At 49.4% G+C, this 17,609-nt stretch overlaps 1 protein-coding gene across 2 annotated transcripts in view; it reads left to right on the forward strand.

Annotated features, from left to right (window-relative positions):
* Positions 1–4,664: 4,664 nt before the first annotated feature.
* The window catches only part of HMGCS2 (3-hydroxy-3-methylglutaryl-CoA synthase 2), a 26,766-nt gene continuing 13,821 nt past the window's right edge, over positions 4,665–17,609 (forward strand). Inside the window, exons 1-3 of one of the 2 annotated variants that reach the window (XM_019530743.1) lie at positions 4,665–5,202; positions 6,862–7,316; positions 13,370–13,495. In XM_019530743.1, coding sequence (XP_019386288.1) covers positions 5,090–5,202; positions 6,862–7,316; positions 13,370–13,495 — 694 coding nt within the window. In that variant the 5' untranslated portion in view covers positions 4,665–5,089. The remainder of the gene's footprint in view (positions 5,203–6,861; positions 7,317–13,369; positions 13,496–17,609) is intronic. The other variant, XM_019530742.1, reaches the window with a different exon arrangement.

Below are 17,609 nucleotides of genomic sequence, written 5' to 3' on the forward strand. Positions count from 1 at the left end.
TGCTCTAGATATCTGCTTGTTCCTGCTGGAGCACCAATTTGTTGCTATCCCAGGCTTTTCCTCTGTGGCTCTGCACAGAGCTGCACTGCTTTCCCCTAAGAAACTGTGCTTTCCCCTCTCCAGGGGACTAATGGGCCTTGGCCCTCTCACTTTTGGGCCTGCTGGGCCTCTTAGGGGCCAATCACATTCAGCTTCCTAGCCGCATGATCACCAGTATCTGGAAATTGCTGGAATCTGGAGCTTGCCAGCTTTTCTGACCCCCCTGCTACTCCCAGGTAGACTTGCCACCAGTGGCAGCAGAGGCCTGGTATGACTTCCAGCTGGGTCAGGTGGTGACCCAGTCACACCTGGGATCTCACTCATCACAAGGGTCAAAACCAGTTCCTGGCTGCACCTGGAGAGCCTGCCGGTGGCAGTGGAAGACTAGTGTGACTTCTGGGTAAGTTAAGCCATGACCCTGGCTATACTCAGGGTCCTGCTTGTAACAGTGGCCAGGGAGTGGCTCCCTGTTGCACCATAAGTCTGCCATTGAGTGCCAAGCATGGTGGTGAGTTTGTGAAGTGGGCACAGAAGCTGAGATGCACCAAGTTTCTCTCCTATATGAGCTACCAAATGCACTTCCCTAAGCAGGCTGGATGCAAACAGGTCTGCTACAGGTGACAAACTCCACAGCCTATTTGCAAATGCTCAGGGTATCCTGTTCCACAATATGGGTTAATACTAGTGGGAGCTATAGGTGGACAGTAATACCTGTAATTCAGCTTGTTCATAACTTGCCAGAATGCAACTGCTGGGTGTAGGCCCTCAGGCTGAATAGCTTTTGGCAGGATTCAGCCATTTCTGAGATTAGAGAAACATGTTGTTGTGCCCATGTTAACAAAGGCTTTGCAAGAGGTAGGTTTGCAAAGAGGTTCCTGCCTCAGGCAGGGCGTTGGAATGGATGACCTTTGGAGGTTCCTTCCAGCCCTACTTCTCTCTGATTTTTAAGTTCTCTCACCTTTGTGCTTTGGAGCAGAGACTTGAAGATTGTCAGGGGATCCATTTAATGTCAAGGCAGTGTTTTTTGGCATTCCCATAAAGAAACATCAGTAGGGATGTGTTAGAACTTGGAAGCCGAATTCTGTGTTGATTCCATCTGGCATGGACCGGAGTATGCCATCACCATGCTCCAGCCCCATACAACTTCTGCACGCCAACAGGGCCATATGTAAGTACCACCCTGCATATGCACAAGGCAACAGTGTCCAGCCTGGGGATGCAGGGGCCACTGTGGTGCTGCTGAGGGCCACTGCAGTATGTTGGGTGCCAGAACTGAGACATTCTTATGCTCTGAATGCCCCTGGTATTAGCACTCAGACAAGGAGGAAGAAGACATAGCCTGCCTTGGGATATGGGAGGGTGAGGAAGTGAAGCATGGGGTAAAGGAACAGAAGAAGTCAGATGGTATGGAAAAGTTGGAGGGAACACTGGCCAGAAAGTAGGGAAGCAGTGGAAGAAAGGAACCAGTGAGGCAGGAAAAGAGAAGGGGGAAGGAGCCAGAGGGGGCAGCAGGGGTGAGGGTTTGAGGACTTTATAAGTATGGGTATAAGAGGATAAGAGAAGAGGCCTCAGGATCTGGAGAGTATAATGGAGACGATAGGAGTGCAGAGGGGACCAGGAACTTGGGAAAAATAGAATCAAAATATACTAAATAGTAGTGCATTTCTGCTTCCCCCTTCCTCCCCCAACCCAAGAACTAGAACTGAATCCTGGAGTCATGAGACTACATGAACTTGCTGTTGGCAAATATCTGTAAAACCTACTGATGAAGTGTGTGTCATATCACTTGAGTACCTGATGCACAGAGGGTGATAACAGATTACTGCTGTTAGCACTTTCTCCACGTGGCAGTACCGGGTTCTCCATGGGTGGTCTAGAGTTCTGTGCTATGGATTTAAAGCTCTGAATCTTACAAATGAAGCTAAGTTGTGTGTTGGTGTTTCCACAAGGCAGAATTTTAGAGGAAGGAGTGCATTAATTTGGAAATTATATCAAGGAATGATGGTGAAGGAATAGTGACACACTCAACATTTAGGAAATACCAGCAATACATGCACATTATAATATTATTTCCTGTTTTTCCCCACAGGACCCTGTCTCATTCACTGTAAGGGCTGGACCTTTCTGGGAATAAATCTGGGTTACATGTTGAAGGGAGCCTTCTATAAGATCCTAGCCAAGCTTCATTGGTAGTCTTTAATATTTTTTTTTTCTGGACACCCAATGTAAGGCACCTGGGTCAGATTGGCAGAAGCACTGGGCAGTGGAAGTTTGCTTTGAACATACAATACATAAAAATGCTGATACCCTGGCAAGTCAGGTGTTGGGTGAGTCAAGCACAGCATCCAACGTTAGTGAACCTTCGGTGAGTGTTTGGCCATTGTCTCTTTGTGCCTTACTTTCCCATCTGTACAATGGGGATAATACCTTCTCACCTTGCAGGGCCATGGCAGAGGCTAATCTGTTCCTGGCTGTGAAACACTCTGATTCTGCCGTGAGCATTGCAGAGACATAGCCAGGAGGAAATGAAATAACTCTGCTTTCAGTGCAGGGCCTGGGTGGTGTGAGACACAGGAGGCCTGTGCCAGATATTGGAGGAGGGAGGATATAAAGTAATGAGTGAGCAGGTGATTGGGAATTAAGGGCTGTATCCCAGCATGTATGCACAAGAGAGGCATATTCAAGTTTCAGGTTGAAAAGTTTCATTCTGGCATTTCTAAACTTTTGAGGGGTCAACTTTGCAGGCCTCACAATATATTTTTTTCAGCATGATGTTTTGGTTGCTTTAATGTAGCTATTACATCAAGAACTGAGGTAAAAAAACACATCAAGGGTGCAAAGTCATGCCCTCACAAGTTCGGAAATGCCAGAGCAAAGGCTGCCCATGGTAAACATGTTAACTGCAGCAGCGCTTCAGTGAGACAACACAAGGGAACTTTGGCCTGAATTCTGCTGTCAGTAGCACTGCGTGACAGCAAAACAACCCCTCCCTTTACAAAGACAGGCAGCCTTTCCAGAGACCTGCACCCATTGTCTCTCACAGTAGCTAGGAGAGGCAGAGCTTGGCTGTGGGTTATGGCATTGTCTAATCTGTCTGATCTGTATCACAGCCACAGATGGGGAGCACAGCAGCTGCTTGGCTCCAGCTGGTAGTGCAAGTTGGAGCAATATTGTACTCCCTACGGACTTGCACCACTGCCTGCAGGTCAGGGAAAGAGATTCCATTGGCTTTAGTGGGCTCCAGATTGGGTCATAATTGGGCAAAAGCCTCGTGTGGGTTCCTCGCAAGGAATGGAGAAGAAAGGGAAGTGATGTGTTTAAAAGGAAATGGAAAGGGCTGAGGTTTCTAGCAAATAAAAGGGGAGCAGTTCTAAAAACAGATCACTTGCCTCTCCCAAAGTAGACATGGGTTGTTCAAAAATAGCTCATGGGCCTATATTGAGATAGGCACAGCAACTCCATTTTCCCAGTGACCTATGATGACCAGATTGTACATGTTGTTGGCCCACCCTCTTACCCTCACACCAACCTCACTCTTTGCTGTTTGAATCCACTTATGCATCTTTGCATAGATGTCCTGAGAGAGAAATGGTGGTATGCATAGCACCTAGTACCTCAGGTTGTTAACTTGGCCAGAGACACTAAGCTTTTACCATATTATACAATAAATAACAAATATGGATAAGCCCTGGGTGTCATGCTATGCCTTTATTCCACTGCTATTCCAGATTGTGGAGGCAGCTGTCCCTCTTCCTGCAAATCATTCTTGGTTTTCTTGTTAGACTTCCCAGTGGGCTGAGTAGAAGCTTCCCATGCCCAGCAGTCTCCCCTGTGCTGCCCTTCCTGTAGTGCCCCCAGCAGAAAGCTGCAATTGAGGGAAGAACCTAGCCCCTGATCTTAGACTTTGTAAACACCACAGGATCAGGGCTTCCTCTTCTACACTCCTCATTTGAACCCATGAAAAAGGAGACCGTGGCCACCTAGTGTGGTTGAGGGTAGCGGAGGGAACGCTGTAGAGGAGACAGGCCATCAGCTCAGTGGTTGCCTGGTGTGCTAATAGCATGTTGCAGAAGGAGGCTTTTATGGAGGAGTACCAAAAAGGATGGAGTAATACAACTCTCCTACAAGCTGCATTGTTGCAGTCTGCACAGGGCTGTGGACAAGTCCAGGCCTCGGTTTGCCCAGGGACATAGTTATAGTCTCATTTCCAGTACAAAGGTGAGCCATCCATTATATGGAACAGATGGGGACCTCAGACTTTCCATACCAAAGTCTACAATGCTTTGGACACAATCAACTATGGCCTACAGCCTTCTCTCAGCTTAGCTTCAGGGGTAGGCAGCTTAACAAACTGGTTCAAAGTCTGGGATGGACAAAGCTTGCAACTTCTGGAGAAGTTTCAAACCTTTTCTCTCTTGGCTCATAATTCTCTAGTGGCTGCTGACTTTGCTGTGCATCTCTGTGGTTGATAACCCATGGGGGAAGAGCCCACCTGGTAAATATTTGACTGGATGAGTTCATCCAAGGGCAGAGTCCTTAGACCTGGGAGCTGTGGGGGCTACAGTGTTCGCTAGTGCTCCTTCTCCTCCCATGAGGTACCAGAACTTCTGACAGGCACATGTGGGAGTCACTGTCTCTCTGGGAATAGATTGAAATTTATAAAGATGCTTTGAGAGTTCAAGGGGGGGACGGGGGGAGCAGACAGATCTGCCAGAGAGGCCATGAGCAGGGGTCTTCGGAGCATGTGAAAGCCCTACAAGGAGGGGCAGTAGGGGAGCAGAAGTGTGAGCAGGGCCTGTGGATAGCAGCAGAAGTGGCAAGTGGGGCCTTGGCGGTGGTGTGGGGAAAGGGTGCTTCTGTTTTGTCGTGTTGGCCAGTGTGCGATGACCTTTGGTTGAGCAACCAGTGAAGAGCACACAGTTTACTTGCCTGATAAGTGCAGGGAGGGACTTAGCTTGGCCCTGCAGCTAGGGGCCAGGGAATCTATATAAAGTGCAGGTGGGACTGGAGGAGGACCCTGCTGCTGTGTTTGGTCCATCAGCTGTGGAAAATGTTCCGCTTCTTCAGTCACAGCAAGCGCTGTTTGCAAGTGAAGCGAGTGCTGCAGAGATGGGAGCAGCCCCCATGGCTGGCACACCATGTGGCAGCAACCCAGAAGGGCAGGTGAGTGGTAGTTTTTTGGAGTTTGCCTTTCGGGATACAAGAGCACCTTTTCCTTTGCCTCTTTTGGGAATCAGGGCCGAGCAGTTGCTTTCAGCTGAGACCCAGCAGAAGGGCCATTTGAATTGCTGCTTCCTGGGTGGGGACTTGACTTTCTCTGGAGTGAATTTCTGGGCTTTGCTGTGCGGACAGCTCTGATGCTGAAGAGGGGGTGGGTATCAAGCCCACCAGCAGCAGCTGTAACCCATGCTGAGATGTGGGTTTGTGCTGTGGAGGAAGGAGATGGAATTCCTTGCTGGTGCAGAACCGGGAAGGGACAGGAGCACCATGGGGACAAAGTGGTAATTTAAAGGGATCTAGATGCATGGGGTCATGAATAACAAAATGGAAGAAAGTAATCCCAAGCCCTGATCCTAGGACGGAAAAAGCCTGGACTTGGTAGGGCTGCATAGGTAATGACATCCTGTCCCATAGCCAGCCAGGGAGGAGTGCTTCTCTAAACTTTGACACGGGTACATCTAAAATATTGGGTTTAATTTTGTGCCCATCCTTATTTGAATGGAGCTAACACGTGAGGCCATTACTGAGAAGAGTAACAAAGTAATCCAGGGAGGAGGTGTAGAGCTAGATTTTGAAGGGCTAATTATGTACAACTTGGCTAAGAGATGACATAATTCTGATAGTAACTTCTAGGGCATATACTTCTTTATACTCTGGCCTGATGTAAGACTCAGTGAAGCCAAGGTAAGATTTTTCATTGACCCTCAAACACCTTTGAAGGCAACCTTTTCAAACATTAGCCAGATAGCTCACTTACAGTTGTCTCCCCATGGTTGTTGAGAGTACATGCCTGGAAAAGCTAGGGTGGGGAATTAAGAGAAGTACAAATTAGACAGGATACCAGGTGAATGAATTCCTGGTCTGTTAGGCTGTCAGACAACATCCTGAGGGAGCTGATGGGAACCCCAGCAGTTTGTGCTGGAAAAATTCTTCACAAGCTGGAGGATCCAAAAGGGTATTCATTACTATGGCTATTTTCATTATATAACACAAGGGACCCTGCCCTAGGGAGCAGAAATTAATTCTGTGGGATGCAGGGCATGAATGAGGGCTGCTTTCTGAGGTATGAATCAGAGTAATCATGTTTTTTTACATGTGTAGAGGGAATGATGTTGCTGCTTTCAGGATGTCTTCAAGAAGGGCATCTCTGAGAGAGGTCATGAACTTAAAAGATTATTACTTGAATGAATTGATGTCTCTTTTCTGGTCTTGATTGGGTGAGTGTGGGCAGCCGGTTACCATGGGGCCCAGGAGTTACGGTGTCTTCTTTACCATCCGTATGTGCTTGGTGTGACAGGTTTTCACAATCTCAGCATCTGGTGTCCCTCCATTGCTTGTGTGTGTAGACAGCTGGCTGTGTGCCCCCTTGAAGTGTCTCAGGTCTGTTCTCTGGCCTCAGTGAATAGATGAGCATGGGCAGCCAATTACCATGGTTCCCAGGGGCCAGTATTTGGTTGGCATAATAGATTTTCAGTCCTCAGATACTTAGTGTCTCCTCTGTTGTCTGTATGCATGTACAGCTGGCTGTGTGCACCCTTCAGACATCTGGGATCTCTTCCCACCATGTACCACAAAGATTGGCAGTGCTGTCTTTGTTTGCAGTTTTTCCACCGTCCCTGTGGATCGCTCATCCCGATCAGACCTGTGGCCAAAGGATGTGGGCATACTGGCCTTGGAGGTGTACTTCCCTTCACAGTATGTAGAGCAGGTGGAATTGGAGAAGTACGATGGTGTGGAAGCAGGGAAGTACACGCAAGGCCTGGGCCAGAGGCAAATGGGCTTCTGCTCAGCCCATGAGGACATTAACTCCCTCTGCCTGACTGTGGTGCAGAGGCTGGTGGAGCGCAGCCACCTCTCCTGGGACTCCATTGGCCGGCTGGAGGTTGGCACAGAGACCATCATTGACAAGTCCAAGGCCGTCAAGACAGTCCTTATGCAGCTCTTCCAGGACTCGGGGAACACTGATGTTGAAGGCATCGACACCACTAATGCCTGCTACGGTGGCACAGCCTCCCTCTTCAATGCTGCCGACTGGGTGGAGTCCAGCTCCTGGGACGGTAAGTGGGGTCCAGCAAGGCCTGGTCCAGTGTTAGGAGTGAATGGGGTCCTATCACTCCACCTTGCACTCTCTGTAGTCCAGCCAGGAAAGGTGGCAGATGACAAGTAGTGTGATATTGGTGAGCAGGGGGAATGGATGAGCTCTGCCTTTGCCTCATGGTTATGATACTTCACATTTTTGTCCCTCAAGCTTCTAAATCTAAAGCCCTTGATGCAGACTTGATTTGATCATGAATTAGCAGCGTACGCCTGAGTTAAATGGAGATATGTTGTCACTGTAGTGCTTGCATGAGGCCTGTTTCTATGGAGGGAGATGTAGAGGGCACAGGGTCCCTCATTTCCTGGCCATGCCATCCTAGGAGCAGCTCTGAAGAACACCTCTCAGCAGCCTTCCCATCTGCAGCTGCTTAGTAGCACTCCTGATGGATATCCCCCTTTGCAGTGAGGGAAGGAGAGCAACTCTGATTGTCTCAGTGATTTACTTGCTGTCACAATGGGGACCCTGGGAGAGCAGGGTTGGGGCTGGTTCTACAAATTATATAAAAAGTCCTTATCCCTTGCTGCAGGCCATACCAGAAGACGGAGGGGGCTGGGGATGAAGAAAATCTGAGAGCCAGCCCTGCCTGCTCCACCTATGTGCTCTCAGAAGTGTCAAGGAGTCCATGGGGTAATCCTCACCAAATTGGCTGCTTTGGCCAGGAGTCAGGGAAGTTGGTGTTGAGGCCTGCCAAAGCAGGAGGCACTGCCTGTTTAGACTAGCAGTACAGGGTCTTTAAAGGAATAGCAGGAAGGGGAAGAAACAGCACTCCCTCACCCAGTAGGGCCTAGCTCCAGCCCCACAAGCAGGCTGGACTTAGTTTGTTCTGACCTGGAACCATTTCTTAATATTAAGGAATTTCTCCTCTATTACATAGATATTGCTCCCCTCTCTGTGGAGGTCAGTCTGCATTCAGTGGAGATTGGGATGAGACCAACACTTCCATCAGATCCCTGCTCTTACCCCATTTTGTAGGCAGCCATCAGTCCTTCTGGATCATGGTGCATGCATGAGAGGTCACCAAGAACTTTGCCATGTATATGTGGTACATGGTGGGAAGAGATCCCAGATGTCTGAAGTGTGTACACAGCCAGCTGTACACGCATAGACAGGAGTATGGAGGAGTGGAGGCTGCCAAGACCTACCATCCCCAGACCTTCTGACCACTGAGATGAAATCCAAAGTCCAGACTGGGTCTGGACATTCATTGCCTCAATGGCTGTAGTCATATGCATGTCCAGGAATCAGATGTGGGTCTCCCATGTGGCAGACAAGGGAACTACAATAGTGGGTTCCCTGTGTTGGGATCCCCCTATACCTGTGTAAGCAGCTCTGATTGGTTAACCCCCTGCCCATGCTGGCAAGGCAAAAATCAGATGTGGTTTGACCTGCAGACTCTTTTGGAAAGCCATTGTCTCCAAGGCATTGTCTCTTTGAATTGACAGGTATAGGTGTGAACATAGCAGCCATGGGGGTGGGTAAGGGTGGGTGTACACGCTGGACCCAGGGTGTGTTCATGTGCACATGCCTGTCATGAACATGTGGGTAAGTACAGAATTAATTGGCATGAGTTAAGCCTCAGGACTGCAGAGCTGCAGGCACACAACATGTTTCTTATGAACTACATTGACTTTCCCCCATAGTAAAGGTGAAACAGGCAGCCAGGGCACAGCCTTACACTGGGGTTCATCATGTTATTTCACGGTAAAGTTACCTTTTAGAAAATGAGGAGTTTTCTATGTTGGTACAAGCTGCACCAGGGTATCAGTTGTGTGTCCTCCCTCCTAGTCAGTGTTATCTTGTTTAAAGCAAACCAGCTCTGCTGCCACCTGGTGACCAGGTGCTATCATGGCAGTCAAGTTTGGGAGGCCTGGTCCTGTGTCTGCTCCTTACTACAGAGCAGGGGTGATAAACGTGCAGCATGTGGGCCTCTGATGCACATGGCTGTAGGGAGTTGGGGAGGATCCCCACACTGCTGCAGCCACCTAGTTGCTACTGGCCCTGTGATCTGGCCTGCAAGAAACCTGCAGTGCAGGGCCTGGGCTTCCTTCAACTCCTCTGCTACAAATGTATTAGGGAATAAAATCCAGGTATATTACTATGCAGTAATTCTGGGGCATGTCTGCTCTTGGTGTAGCTAGAAAGACAGAAAAGCAAATAGAAGAATGTGGGGAATGAGTGATTGCAGGAAGGTAGTGGGATGAACAGGTGTTGTGTCCACCCAAATCCATGGAAACCCATGCAGGGCTTCCCATTTGCATCTGCTGATTGTTGTTTGCAAATGTTAACAGATGCAAGTCACAGCTCCATGATGTTCCCTCAGCCCAATCATAGCTGCTGTAAAGTGCCAAATGGCAGATGCTGGCATATGCTCCTAAGGGACCATATGCCAGCTGGGAATATCCCTTCTCTTGCCCCTAGCACACCACAAATAGCATGGGAGAAGGCAGGTGTGGGAGCTGGCTGTACCTCTTGGAGAATCCCCCATGGCTGGGGAATCCCCAGCGCAGTACATGCAAGTGCCAAGCAGTTACTATGTCATGAGGAAGTGGGCTGTATCTGCATAGAGCAAAGGTCCAACTTTATCTCAGGAAGGTAGTGCCCAGGTGAGCAGCAGGGGCTGGTTTCCATTAAGGATAAATCACCTGGTATAAAAACGTAATTCTGGTGGTGGCACTACCCACAGCCTTGTCCAAATTTTTGGGATCCTGGGGTGCCAATAGGTCTCGGTCGACTCCCACTCCATCCACAGGCTGGGAGCCACCATTCATTGGAGTGCTGTCCTGTGGTCCTTCCCTCATCAGACCATGCACTAAATAACTATTTACAATAATTTATTATTTACAGTAATAACTAAGAAGTTGACAAGTTCAACATCCCATATATAATAAACATAATATTTTCAATGAACTAAATAATAATCTATAGCAGCAGGTAAAGTAATTAGTTATCATATAACAAAAGCAATTATGTTATCAACTTTAACGCTCAGGCAACTTATAACATGTATATACACTTAATCAGCCAGGTCTCCACAAAATCACTCTGCCTGCAGCAAAGTAGCGCACTGTGGAGAGGCTGCAGTGGAGCCCTGGGGAGCGGGGTTTGTTCTGCCTCAGAAGAGGGGTGGCAATGCCGTCATCTGGACAGAAGATGGGGGTGCTTGTCAGGACCTTGGGTCAGGCTCCGGAGACCAGGGTTTCTTCTTTTGTCCAGTCTTTCTGGATGCTTACAATCAGTCACATGATTCCCCAGACACTTCCCAAGGGAGGTCCCCTGTGGCTGGCACCTGGAGTGCCCCTTCTCAGCTGTACTTTATTGAGCTCTCTGCTGGAGCTCCCACACAGCCCCGATTCCCTGCTGCTTTCTCTAGCTCTCTCAGAAAGCCTCCTCTAGCAACCCCTGTCCCCAATTCCCTCCTCATGACTCCTTGCGCCCAGGGATCTTAAGAGTGGGGAGGGGAACCCATTTGCACAACCCCTGCTCCTTTTAGTAAAGGATACCAGGCGATTCTGGGTGCTCGGTAGTTGGTGGCTCCTCTGCCCCTCAGCAGCAGCAACAATTCTTCTGCCAGTCAACTTCTCAGAAGCAGTTGTCCTGGTAGCAGCCCTCTCAGAAGCAGCCCTTCTCCGCACAGCTTCAGCTACCCTCTCCCCAGCTCGTCTCCCCTGTTTCCTTGGGCTTCCCACCCTGCAGTTACAGCTGTGCATACTGTGTGCACAGCCTGCTGCAGAGCCGTGTCCTAAGAGGACAAACACCCTGATTGAGCTTGCAAGCTAATAGGGAACCCTTCAGCACCGTTACAAAAATAATGTTATAAGCTCCTGTTGCTTAAAACAGGGCTGTTTAACTGGTGACCCATGGGCTGTGTGTGGCTGCCATGGTGTGCTTAACACCAAACCTCTCTGCCACCACCAGGATCTCTGAGCTTCCCCTCCCTCTTCCAGCTTCCATTTTCTGCCCTCAGAGGTGGGATGCATGGTCCACAGGGGCCTGGGAACCCTGTGGCCTGCTTGGGGGTGGGTGGAGGGTATTGAACTGCCCATATGGTTGGGGACATGTGGCCCTGGCCACTCAGAAGTTAGACAGCCCAGTCTTATTACAAAGGAGATGGCCTGAGTAGCGTAATAGCAGAGGGGTGCCACCTTACTCCCACACCCCCTCAAATCCTTGTGGCTATTAGATGATCTATCTACAACATCTTGGTATTGTCCCAAGAGCCCTATTATACTAAGTATCTACATTCTCAGGAGGTGCATTTCTGAGAGAAATATTGTACTACTGCAATGTCTTAAACATTTTGATCTTGGCCTTGGTCTTTCTGAGAAGTGGGCACCACAATCAGTCTTTTAGGTAGTTTGTCAACAGTCTTTACAGTTGGTTCCCACCCCAATCTTCACCACCCTCCTTTCCCCCAAAATTGAGCTTATTCTTTTTGCTTGATTTTATTTAATATTTAATTTTGGCTTGAAAGGCATATTTATATTATTCTTGGCTTCTGTAGCTTAAAAGGATCTGGGATGTCAGCTCTGGTGTTTACTGGTTTGGGGAGGAGGAGATACTTGTTGGTTGTTTCAGATGAGGCCTTTGGTCATCCCTCTGACCAAATGGATAAGGATGTTAAATATTTAAGAAAGGTTTCCTTTCTATAAGATGTTAGCCATTGCTGTTAAAGAGGTCTTGACAAGAAGTAACTAGTTTTAAATAGAACAAACCCTTTGCCTTGCTTTGCAAGCCTCTTGATTTCTGTGATATCATGATTTCACTAGTTCTCTGGTCATCATCCAAACCCTCCAGGCTAGACCACTCACATAAAAAAGGAGAATAAAATATTTTCAGATTAAAAAAAGAAACATTTTAGTGTCCCTAAACTTCCACCTTCAAATAAGGAGAGGAAAAGAGGCCACAAACTCTATTTGCCTTCTTTGCTGGTCTCTGAAGAGCTCTTAAACACTAGCTGAGGATGCTTTCGACAAGATCCCTCATGGGTAAGGAAGCAGGTGGCCATAGATGAAACACAAGGTAGGCAAAGTTTAACATTTGCTGTCATGAGTTATGGAGCTTCTTTAGCTCTATGAAGCCCACTGGGAACTTGGGCATTGCCATTGGTTTTACTTGGAAAGCACTCGGACATAAGGGTCAGCAACAGTAGAGAACCTATTAGTCCATGCAGTGCAGGCGACCCTTGCCATTCACCGGCACTATGTTCTTGTATCCCCTATGAATGGCGAAATCTGCGAATAAGGCACGGCTGCTCTGGTGATGGCGGGAGAGTGGCGGCGGGAGTGCAGCAGTGGTGGGACTGTGGTGGCAGCAAGCTCAGAGCTCCCGAGGAGCTCCTTTAAGTGTATTTAAGAAGCAGGCTCGGCATTCATGAACATTTGAAACTACGAATGCCGAACTTGCATATAGTGAGGGTTTCTTGTATATAAATATGGAATGAAAGATGGCAGTTCCTCTCCCCACTGATGGTGTAAGGAGATGACTTGAACAGAGTTTGGGAAAAGGGCAGGATTATTATCCTTGCCTTACAGCTGGGAGAGTGAGATTCAGAGAAGTCCCAGGACACAGTCTATTTTCAGATGTGGGGGTAAAAGTCTGGTCTCTTTAAAGAGTCCTTGTTTTGCCATTAAGACTTTTGAATGATCCTTCCTCCATGCCTGTAGTGTTGGTAACATGTCAGTGGAAAGGGATACAGTACTTAGGGGATACCCGTGGTGAATTGTGCACAGCCCAGAGGGGTAGGTGTCTCATATGGGATGTTGCATGGCTACTCAGTGGGAGTGTAGCATGGTCTCATGGATTTGGGGCAGGAATGCAAGTGTTTACTAGGCTTTATGTTTCAATTATACATATCCTGAACACTTCTTTAATGTCTTATGTTCTTCCTTATGTATTAGCAAACTTGACTCCACTGTTGATTTTGATATGGGGCAGGGGCAAGGATGCATCCAATTTTTATGTCCTCTGTTCATGCTTACAGTTCAGTCATTCTCTCCTCTCTTTCCTCCCTAGGCCGATATGCTTTGGTGGTCTGCGGTGACATTGCTGTTTATGCCACTGGGAATGCCCGTCCCACAGGAGGGGCAGGAGCTGTAGCCATGCTGGTTGGCCCAAATGCCCCTCTGGCACTAGAGAGAGGTTAGTATGGCTGATGGAGTGGACATTTCTTAGGAATGTTTTATGGCTGACCCAGGCAGAAAAAACTCTAGTCCTAGGCTACTCTCAGGGTTAAGGAGTGACATGACAACTAGGGAGACCTCTCTCTGGGCTGGAATTCAGGGACTGCTGCTGCTGTTATAAACGCTTCTGATATGCTTGTTTTTTTATGCACCCCAAGGCCTTGGGGCATGCTATTTAAGGCTACATGTGTATTTTGATACCAGTTCCCCCTGCTTTTTCCACTGACTGGAATTTTTGAAGTTGGGAAAATATATACACTTCATGGGTGAGCTGTCATGAATAGATTAGCATTGAGTCAAGATTGTGTTTGTAGTTTGAAATCAATGGGAGCTGTACACCAAAAATGAGTTTACTCAATTCCCTAATGAGGACCCCAGATGACTTTCTCTTGCTTGGTGATAGAAACCTAAAACATTTTATGCTTATATGCAGTCTAAGGAGCCCATAAAGGAGTTCACTGACACCTTGCTACAGTGGTAGTGATGAAATACCCCAGAGTTGTGTGCCTGGGAGACATCAGCTTTCAGGGCCCTGAAGCCTCAAATGCAAAAGCCTCTCCTAACTGACCTCCAGAGGACGTTCACAGATTATCTCTGATCCAGCTCACACAGCCAGTTGCACCCAGGGCTTGTCTTCAGGTGAAATGTCAATATCAAGGACATTATCAGCCCTCTGGCTATCTTGGATGGGCTGTCAGCTCCTTAAGGCATGGATCTGAAAGCTAGGAAAGCTCTGGCAACACTGATTTGACAAGAGTCTCTCAGGTTCTGCTTTCACTTGGGTCACAGTTTCTGCTGACCATGAAGTGATTCCTGAGTTAGCTTTAAAGTAGCTGGCATGGGTACTGCCAGCAGTGTGACTAGGACAGCACAGAGACTCAGTGTAAGTTGCAAAACCCATTCGAGAAGGTGGGTAAAAATCAGAGAGGTTCACCTGCACTGTACCCTGTGTAGCTCTGGCTACTCTGCAAGGGGTAACCTGAACTAGTAGGTTTAAAGCTTGGGTATGTCCATGAAAAGTGAAGCCACAGCAGTGACTTCAGGGTAGTTATGGAATCACTGGAGACCATTCAGTTCCAAAGTAGGTTAAGGTACAGTGGCTTAGGGAACAGAGCTGACGGCCTGGTGAGTTATCCTTGTACTCTAGTATCAGCCATTGACACACCTGAGCCTTCAACTGGGCCCTTCCTTCCCATCATCTACTCGGATCTCCTTGAGATTTCTGACACCTGGCACAATTTGGATGGGGGCACTCGCAACTTGAGTGCTGAGAGTGGAGCATGAAGGCTGGGAGCAGGTTGGAACACAGTTTCTCCGAGGGTGTGCTGAGGCCGTGTGACAGGCCCAAAGCCCCTTCCTGCCATCCTCCAGTGAAGCTGCTAAATCTCATCCTCGGGAGTAATCTCTACTGGCAGACCACTTCCCAAGTGTCTGCAGCCTGCATCCAGAACTGAGTACCGGGAGTAATGAAGATCTGCTGGGCTGAAGAGATTTCATAGATTTCATAGACATTAGGGCTGGAAGGGACCTCAGAAGATCATCGAGTCCAACCCCCAGCCTGAAGGGCAGGAAGTCAGCTGGGGTTACAGGATCCCAGCAAGATAAGCATCCAATTTCCTCTTGAAGGTGTTCATTGTAGGTGCTTGAACCACCTCCGATGGCAGGCTATTCCAGACCTTGGGGGCTTGGACAGTAAAGAAATTCTACCTTATGTCCAGCCTGAAACGGTCTTGCAGTAGTTTATCACCATTTGACCTCATCGTCCCTTGGGGCATACTCTGGTGAACAAATGTTCCCCCAGATACTGGTGGTCACCCCTGATAAACTTGTAGGTGGCCATCAGATCACCCCTGAGCCTACACTTTTCCAGGCTAAAGAGCCTCATGGCTCTCAGCCCGTTGTCGTAAGGTCTGTTTTCCTGACCTCTGATCATACACGTGGCTCTTCTCTGGACTCTCTCAAGCTTCTCCACATCCTTTTTGAATTGTGGAGCCCAAAACTGAATGCAGTACTCCAGCTGCGGCCTCACCAAGGCCAAGTACAAGGGGAGAATGACATCCTCCCCTTGCTTGAGAAGCATCTATGGATGCAAGCCAGCTCTTTGGTCACTTTACTAGCTACAGCATTGCATTGCAGGCTCATGCTCATCTTGTGGTCAATGATGATCCCCAAGTCTCTTTCTTCCATAGTGCTAGCCAGCGTAGCACTGCCGAGCCTATAAGGATGCTGCAGGTTTTTCCTCCCAAGGTGGAGAACCTTGCATTTTTCGGTGTTAAACACCATCCGGTTCTCGTCTGCCCATTTGCTGAGCCTGTCCACGTCAGCCTGGATCACCCGCCTGTCTTCTGGCATGGATGCTTTGCCCCAAAGTTTGGTGTCATCAGTGAACTTGGCCAGTCCACTCCTGACTCCAGTGTCCACATCATTAATGAAGATGTTGAAAAATACGGGTCCAAGGACAGAGCCTTGAGGGACCCCACTAGTCACAGGACATCGTAATGAGTGACTTCCATCTATTACCACTCTCCGGGTCTGACCACGGAGCCAATTCCCCCGCTAACAGATTATGGTGGACCCAAGGCCACAATTGGCCAGTTTCGCCAAAAGGTGATCATGGGATACCAAATCAAAGGCTTTTTTGAAGCCAAGATATATGATATCAATCTCTTCTCCCTTGTCCAGGTGATAGGTCACCTGGTTGTAGAAGGAAGTGAGATTGGTCAAGCAAGACCTACCCGCAACAAACCCGTGCTGGCTGCGTTTAGGATGTTGGCGTTGGCCAGTCCATTAAGGATAGCCTCTTTAATAAACTTTTCTAAAATCTTCCGCAGGATAGAAGTCAGGCTGATGGGCCTATAGTTAGCTGGATCCACTGTCCTCCCTTTCTTGAAGATAGGCATCACATTGGCCTTCTTCCGACCCCCGGCACAGCCAGAGATAAGCGGGGCCTGTGGTGGGAAGGGGTTAACCCCTTAGTGAGTGGGAGGATGCAGCTGCCTGGAGCCAGGCCGGGTCAAGCCCTGCCCAGGCCCCTACTTGGCCCAGCCCCTCAGGGAGCCATGTGACTGGAGCTGCACGAACAGGGCGCGCAAACAGGCACGCTTGTCTGCCGGCGCATGAGTTAGCGCGAGTTCGTGCAGGAGGGTGCACGGGAGGGCCCAAGACCCTGCCTGCGAACCCCCCAGGGTAGACAATCCCAGCCATAGCCAGCCCACCAGTGGCATGCTGCGGATGGGCACGCGCCACACCCCGCGGGTCCCCGAGGGGTCTGCGGCCCCCCGCCTCGGGCACTTCAGAGACGGCCACGCAGAGGGAGCCCATGGTCCCAGGCTCCACGCAGACGGAGCCCCTGGCTCTTGGCTGTGGGGGCTGCCTGTCCCTTTTTCAGGCTCTGGGGCCCAGGAGCATGGCCACCTGCCTGTGTGGGGTCTGCTCCCTTTTGGGGTCTCTGGCACACCAGCTGGAGGAGCTCCAGGCCACAGTCCAGAGACTTCATGCCATCAGGGACTGTGAGCAGGAGATCGACTCCTACTGCCAGGCCCTTCTCCCCCGGGAGCCGCAGGGTAGAGCACCGTCTCCCTCCAGGACAAAGGAGGACTCCAGGACCTCCCACTCTGTCCAGACAGGGGCATGGACCAAGGTGGTCAAGGGCCCTAAGGCCCGCCGCACCAAGGCCCCCCCCTCGCCGGAGCTTAGCAACAGGTACATGCCTCTTGCTGCTCCAGCAGAGCCTGCTCCACTGCAGCTACCATCCCCGCTCTCCCCAAGACAAAACGAAAGGTGTTTGTTGCAGGAGACTCCATCCTGCGGGGCACTGAGGGGGCTATCTGCCGCCCCGACCCCTTAGCCCGGGAAGTCTGCTGCTTCCCGGGGGCCTGCATCCGAGACATTGCGGAGAAGATCCCAAAGCTTCTCCAGCCCACAGACCACTATCCCATGATCCTTATTCACGTGGGCACCAATGACACAGCTCGGAGTGCTCCCAGCCAGGTCATGAGGCACTACAGGGATTTGGGAGCAGGGCTAAAGGGTCTGGGGGCACAGGTGGTGTTCTCGTCAATCCTCCCAGTCTC

The sequence above is a fragment of the Crocodylus porosus genome, unplaced genomic scaffold (assembly GCF_001723895.1).
Source record: "Crocodylus porosus isolate Cpor-Errol unplaced genomic scaffold, CroPor_comp1, whole genome shotgun sequence".
Lineage (NCBI taxonomy): Eukaryota > Metazoa > Chordata > Crocodylia > Crocodylidae > Crocodylus > Crocodylus porosus.